This window comes from Corylus avellana, chromosome ca6 (genome assembly GCF_901000735.1).
Source record: "Corylus avellana chromosome ca6, CavTom2PMs-1.0".
In the NCBI taxonomy this organism is placed as follows: domain Eukaryota; kingdom Viridiplantae; phylum Streptophyta; class Magnoliopsida; order Fagales; family Betulaceae; genus Corylus; species Corylus avellana.
In genome coordinates this window covers 6,453,054-6,460,205 of record NC_081546.1, presented here as the reverse complement: position 1 = coordinate 6,460,205, position 7,152 = coordinate 6,453,054, and the positions used below count along the sequence as shown (strand labels likewise).

Genomic DNA, 7,152 nt, shown 5'->3' with positions numbered 1-7,152 from the left:
TGGGTTTGAGAGAACCCGTTTGAGCACGGGTGAGCATACAGGTAGGAGGGTGTGGAGGAGAAGTGGGAGTGGAAAGATGAGGTGGGACCAAATCAGGAGATGTTGTGGAAGAGACGGGAGAAGCAAGCAGGCTGGGCTGGGCGTGGCTTGCGTTGAGTTTGGAGTACCTGAAAGAGGAGGAGAATTGAGTGCCGAAATTTCTGGAGATGAGATAAGGCGTGAATTGGGGGATTGGAGGAGGGGAATATCCAGATTTTCAGGGATATTGATAGGTGTAGGAGCTTCATGGATATTGACAGGTGTAGGATTTAAATCAAGGGATGTGTGGTTTGGAGAGATCACAGGTGCATTAATTAAGGGAGAGGTGGATGTGGCTGGAATGGACAGCAAAGAGTGGGTAGGAGACGTGGCATTAGAGTGGGCAAGTGGTGGGATTTCTGGAATTAATGGAGAGGGGGTTGTTGCTGGAATGGACAGCAAAGAGGGCTGAGAAAACGTGGCACTTGATTGAGGAGATGAGGGGAGACCGGGAAAATTTTTCTCATCAAAGATAACATTGCGTGACAAATAAGTCTTTTTGGAGACTGGGTCGTAGCAACGATACCCTTTGTGTTGGGGAGAATAACCAAGAAAGAGGCAAACTTTGCTGCGAAAGGCAAGTTTGTGAGACGAATAAGGACGGAGAAGGGGATAACAAACACAACCAAAGCTTTTTAAGTGAGAATAATCCGGAGGGTGTTTAAACAATTTACCATAAGGCGAGTTATTGTTTAAGATGGGTGTTGGGAGACGATTTATAAGGAAAATGGCTGTGAGAAAAGCATCGACCCAAAACGTGGAAGGAAGACGTGATTGAGCAAGAAGGGATAACCCAATATCCATAATGTGTCTATGTTTTCTCTCAGCAACCCCGTTTTGTTGAGAAGTGTAAGGACATGTGAGTCGATGTAAAATACCATTGGTGTCAAGAAATGAAATAAACTGTTTTGATATATATTCGCCGCCATTGTCCGTTTGAAATTTTTTGATGCGACAAGAGAAAAGATTTTCCACCAAAGTTTTAAATTTAACAAAGCAAGAAAAAACATCACTTTTATTGAAAAGAGGGTACAACCATGTGAAACGTGAATAGTCATCGACAAATATGACATAATATCGACTACCACTATGGGAAACAATAGGAGAAACCCATACATCTGAGTGAATGAGTTCAAGAGGACAAGTAGAAATTCTAGAGGAATCGGAAAATGGTAGCTGTTTGGTCTTTCCAAGTTGACAATGAGAGCATACATGATCAAGTGTGAGAGATCCAGCCACGGGAAGTTGAAAAGAGGAGACAACCCGCTTGGTTATTTGAGAGGAAGGATGGCCCAATCTTGCATGCCAAATATCCAGAGACGTTTTGACACCGAAAAGAGCAACACGGGCACGAAATTTATTGATAGAATTTTTATTGATGTGAATGGGATAAAGTCCCCCTTCACTGAGACCCTCCAGAAGTGTGATGCCGGTTTTGTTGTCCTTGATGAAATAATGAGAACCGGTTAGAATGAAGAAACAAGCATTATCTATGCAAAATTGATTAATGGAAAGCAGATTAGCCATGGCTGAGGGACAGTGAAGAACATGTTTTAAATGTAGAGAGGATGAAGGAGTTTGGAAAGTGAGAGAACCTTTATTTTGAATGGGTAACCCAGAGCCATTACCAACAGCTATGGTTTCGTCACCACCATAGGGTTCATGACGAGACAAGTTGGCGACGTCGTTGGTGACATGGTTGTTAGCACCGCTATCCGCAAACCATGGATCATCCTTAGTATGGGTTTGAGCTACCATGGCAGCGAGTTGAGCGGGAGGATGGCGCCCTTGAAAGCTGTAATCCATGCGATGAAAACAGTCAAGAGCCCTATGACTTAATTTTCCACAAATTTGACATGGGCTTCGTGATGCACCACTATAGGTAGTAGGAGAACCAGGTTTGTGTTGAGGTGTGAAGGAGCCACTGGGTTGCGTGAATTTGGACTTCAATTGATGTTGACGAGTTGCAAAGTGTGATTGAGTGGAGGAATGCTGAGGAGGACGTGGAGAAAACTGCATCTTGGATTTCCTGGGGCCATGGGGCGTGGACTTTCTAGCAAGCATTGCAAATGATTGTTGTGAGGAAAGATGGGCTTGATTCTGCTCCTCCAATAATACCTCGTGGGAGAGCAATTTTGATTGAAAGTCATCAAACTTCATGGTGGAATCATCCAGGGCAAAGGAACAAGCAGTTATAAAAGTGGTATAAGAGGCATTCAAACCACCAATTACATATGAAATGAGATCCTCATCCTCAACTGGCTTACCAATTGTTGCAAGCTGATCAGCCAAGAGTTTGGCATCGTGAAGATAGTCAATACAGGATTTGCTACCTTGATGAAGATTCTGCAATTGCCTCTTGAGATGGTGGACCCGAGCGCGGGATTGAGAGGCATAACGGTTGGATAAAGATACCCAAACCTGCCGGGCAGTAGTTAAGCCATACAAGGTGGAAATCACCTTGTCTGTGAGAGAGGCATTGAGCCAACTCATCACAAACTGATCCTTTTTGAGCCACAGTAGGTACTCAGGATTGAGATCAGTAGATTCCTTACCATGTAAATATACGATAAAGAGATAATTCTTTTATTCAAATAAATATTGTCATGTACATGGATATATATAAACAGAGTGTGTACAGAGTAGTCATTGGTTTTCTAGAGAATTTCCTTGTACAGCTTGATATGTCTTTCCTTATTTTCACCCATGCTTTGATTGTATTTCCTTAAGTCTTGGTGTATGATATTTCTCTGATTGATTGGGCGTGTCTGATGGGATATTTCCTTCTTGATGCAGCACCATATCTTCATGAGCTGTAGAGGAGTGAGTCACGGCTGATTGGTTAACATATATATAATTATATGAGACATGCTATATATTATTTCATAGTCTTTCTCTCATCTTTTTATTTTTCGAAATCAATATTGGATCTTTACGTGTGGAACTCACCTGGATCCACAAATCCAATTAAAAAGTAGAAGAAAAAGAATAATTTCTCATAATTATACCCAACATCAATTAGAAATTTCTTGGCCGTGATTGTAAGAATGGTAATAGAGAATCAGATCGAGATCATACATCACTGTTCTCAAGAAGGATTGCCCATTTTCCTTCCCCAAAAACAAAATAATAAAATAAATTATATTGCCCATAAATTTATCAAATGGAAAACTTTCAAAAATCAATATATCAATCATATTTAATAATATTCATAGTGAACAATGAACATAATCTCTAGTCATTTCAGTATTCCCATTTTTGCGCCAAGCTGTCATGGACCCTTGGTGAAAGGGAAACTTCCGAAAGGGAAAAAGAAACAAAACCTGTCAAACCAGACAGAACAGTGGCTATGACTCGGGAGTCGGGAGGACATAATTGAAGGAGAATATTGTCAAATAGGCATTAGGCTCACTTGTTGTTAATGCTCTTTTACTAAGCAACATAATTAATGAGCGTGTTTTGTGAGTTTTTTATGTTTCGTACGTGATATTTGCTATAATTGTTTTTCCTATTCTATTCTATTCAATTCAATATGAAGAGAGTGAAAAGAGATTGTAATTAAAGGAGTCTTTACTGCTCTTAATCCATAAAATAAAAAGAAAATAATACGAGAGTATGTAGGAATAATTTCAAAGACAAGGTGATAAATGTCTCATTTTTACAATTAAGTGTGCCCACAAGATGGCACATCTTGAAGTATTCAAAGCAACCCATTTTTCAAAGGAGAGAAGCTGCTGAAGAGTAGGATCTCTTACCAATTCCTTTTCAAACTGAGACACTCAAAAGAAGTATAGTACATATATAACAATATGAAATCACTTTCCTATATTTCCAAAGTATTCTCAATTGAGACGTTGACATATATAGAAACTCATCAATCATCTTCAATTGATTGCTTCTAATTAAGCCATGGCACCTTATGAGAGTCAATTCTGCGACAATTATATGTTGCTTAAGCCAGAAAATGCAAGTTTATATGATCTTGTTCACTTTCTGCTTTCCTCTACATCAGAAACCAGTAGATTCATCCAGCGCACGAAGGAGGGAAAGGAAGATTTTAGGCGCCGATGGGTCATATTCATCTCCCTCTTTGTGCAGAAACTCCTCCTTTATTGGGGAAAGCCCATGCTTCAGATAGGGAAAATGTTGGAGCAGTGGCTGAATCTTTTTTCAAATATTTTAGAAGGTTCGACGAATTTTTATTTATTTTATGTACCGTAGCTAATAATTTCTGGAAGAAATTTTACAAAATTCCCCTCAACTTTCACACGTTTTAAAATTATTTCTCAAGAGTTCAAAAACTCATTTGTGGTATCAAAATTTCAATTTTTTTTGCAATGTCCCTACTCCATTACGAATTTTTATAAAATATTATAAAAATTTCCAAAATATCCCTATTTTTTTTAATAACAAAATTGCAAAAATTCAGGCTTGAAGATTTTTGTAAATTCCGTTACATTCGAAACCAACGCCTAAATCTTTGTAATTTTTTATTTTATTTTTTATAACAAATAAAGAAATTTCCCGAAATTGTATGCATGCATAGCCATAGTAGTATTAATGCTATATATACTATATGCAAGTGTTATAATGCAATTGTAATTAATTAATGCATAATCAAACCATGATTGGGTTAATTTATGCAGGAAATTTTGTGTGGCCGAATAGGCCATCAGCCACGTTCACATCTGTGGTGGGAAATCTTGATAAAAGAGTGGAATTAGACAAAAGCATTCGACCTAATAACCCAAAATATAACGCATCCCTCGCTATGATGGCCTCCAAATTGGCATATGAAAATGAAGCATTCGCTCAAACCACCATCCGAGATCTATGGAGTGTAACTATATATCATTTACTTGCCAAAACATATATAATACATGCATTTGTTTAATTTTATGATGCCCATTGCCCATCAATGATCATGATTCAATATCTTCTTCATTTTTTCCGCAGATGAAATACTTGGGGTTCTACAATTTCTGGAACGGTAAGATTCGAAGCATGCAACCTTAAGTATATTAATGCTACACTTACTTTCATTTCTTTACACCAATCTTTTCACACCCAAAAGTGGCTTTTAAAACCACTTCTTTTTTGTTTTTTTAAAAAATAATATTCACCTAAGACCAAAAAATCATCACGAAAATACCAGAAGAACGTACACTTAGCATTGAGAGCCCTGGCTTTTTGATCTTGGTTTTCAATTTTTCTTATTAAGTTAAAAATTATTTTTAGGCTTAAAAATTAAGTATCAAAACTAAATTTATTCCCTCATTTAGAATTTGGTTCCTCTAATTAAAAAAATTCTTATTCCGTCCATGATTGCATGCCTAACTTTTATTTAGCCTATAAGATTGACACCTTCGATCTTCTAACAATAAGAGTTATCTTATTACAGCAAAGCCAACAAATCTGGGTGTATATTTTCCTTTCTTTTTTTTTGGGTTAGTCTACATGCATGTTACCTTTGTCTTTCGCCTTGTTTATAAGCTCATGCACATGGTGCGACATGCCGAGCATTCATTGATAAAAATAACTTGAATTATTGAATTATTGTTGTCGAATTTTTGCTTTTTAAATAATATACACCAAGCTTTAATTTTAACTTACTTTATAAGGTTGGGATATTCTTCGTCTTCTACTAATGGTGAAGCGATAGGATTTTAGTTGTTTTTAATATGATGTAGTGCTTCTCTGTCATATGCTAATAAAGTCAAATTGTATCTCAAATTAAGATTTTTTTTTTTATAGCCGCCAGTGTTTTCAAGCAAATCTTCAGCTTTTCTGATTTGATCTACACTAGATCATGTATAACTAACTAAAATTTTAATAACAAACAGTTTTTACTATCTGTTACTATAAACTTGTTGATAGTTGATTCCTTCATTTCTTTTATTATTTTTTAAGAGACTTCTTCTTCTATTGTACGTTGCTTTTAATTAGTACATGCATGCTTTGCTTGCAATTAATAATTATACAATTTTTTTTTCTCTTGGCTTTCGAGCACGTAGAAAACAAACAAATGTAATACAAAGCTTGACAGATTTCCTAGGACAATATTCAACTCAAGCCATGATGTTGCAAGACACAAGAGCTCAACCTAACTTGATCGTGGTTGCATTTAGTGGCACCCACCCATTCGATCCAGTTGCATGGCAGACAAGTGTTGATCTCTCGTGGTTTGAGCTCAAGGGGGCAGGAAATGTCCATGGTGGCTTTATGAAAGCTCTGGGCTTGCAGAAGGACAAAGGCTGGCCCAAAGAAATACAACAAGGACGCAATCAACCACAATTTGCTTACTACGTAATCAGACAAAGGCTGAAAGATATATTGCAGGAGAATGAGAGTGCAAAGTTTATAGTCACAGGACACAGCTTCGGTGGAGCATTAGCAATTCTGTTTGTGACGATTCTAGCAATACACGAGGAGGCAATGTTGTTGGATAGGTTGGAGGGGGTGTACACTTTTGGGCAGCCAAGGGTGGGAGACAGACAACTCGGGGATTATATGAAGGAGAAGTTGAACAAATATGATGTCAGGTATTTGAGGTGTGTTTACAGCAATGACATGCTGCCTAGGATTCCTTATGATGATCAAACTCTCTTGTATGACCACTGGGGGCCCTGCCTCTACTACAATAGCTGCTGCTATAAAGGGGAGGTCAGTTCTGTCTTTTTCTCTCTCTCCCTCTCTTTCTCTCTCTCTTACATTTTAGATTAACACTAGGCCTTTTGATTTGGAGTCCAGGTTCGATCGGAGGAGCCGTATAAGAACTACTTCTCATTACAATGGTTCATACTGAAGCGTGTAAACGCAGCTTGGGAGCTGGTTCGAAGTTTGATGATCCCATATACAGAGGGTCCAGACTATAAGGAAAGTTGGTTAATGAAAATGGTTAGGGTGGTTGGGTTGGTATTTCCTGGATTAGCAGCACATTGTCTTCAAGATTATGTTAATGCTACCCGATTGGGATCTCTACCTGTTGATCTTCAAACCCCGCTAGATATGGAACTACCATACAGATTATCCACTTATCAATGTAACAAATTGATGCAAAAGAAAAAGAGTTAA

At 37.9% G+C, this 7,152-nt stretch overlaps 1 protein-coding gene across 1 annotated transcript; it reads left to right on the top strand.

Moving 5' to 3' along the window:
• Window positions 1-3,987: 3,987 nt before the first annotated feature.
• LOC132185082 (triacylglycerol lipase OBL1-like) lies at window positions 3,988-7,152 on the top strand. The gene is made up of 5 exons (XM_059598905.1): window positions 3,988-4,264; window positions 4,725-4,918; window positions 5,035-5,068; window positions 6,125-6,741; window positions 6,829-7,152. The coding sequence occupies exons 1-5, from the start codon at window positions 3,988-3,990 to the stop codon at window positions 7,150-7,152; spliced, it is 1,446 nt and encodes a 481-aa protein (XP_059454888.1).

Coding starts and splice junctions, on each gene's coding strand:
- LOC132185082 (XM_059598905.1), top strand. CDS start 3,988: ATGGCACCTTATGAGAGTCAATTCTGCGACAATTATATGTTGCTTAAG. Junction 5,069..6,124: donor GTTCTACAATTTCTGGAACG/GTAAGATTCGAA, acceptor AAAGCTTGACAG/ATTTCCTAGGACAATATTCA. Junction 6,742..6,828: donor GCTGCTGCTATAAAGGGGAG/GTCAGTTCTGTC, acceptor TTTGGAGTCCAG/GTTCGATCGGAGGAGCCGTA.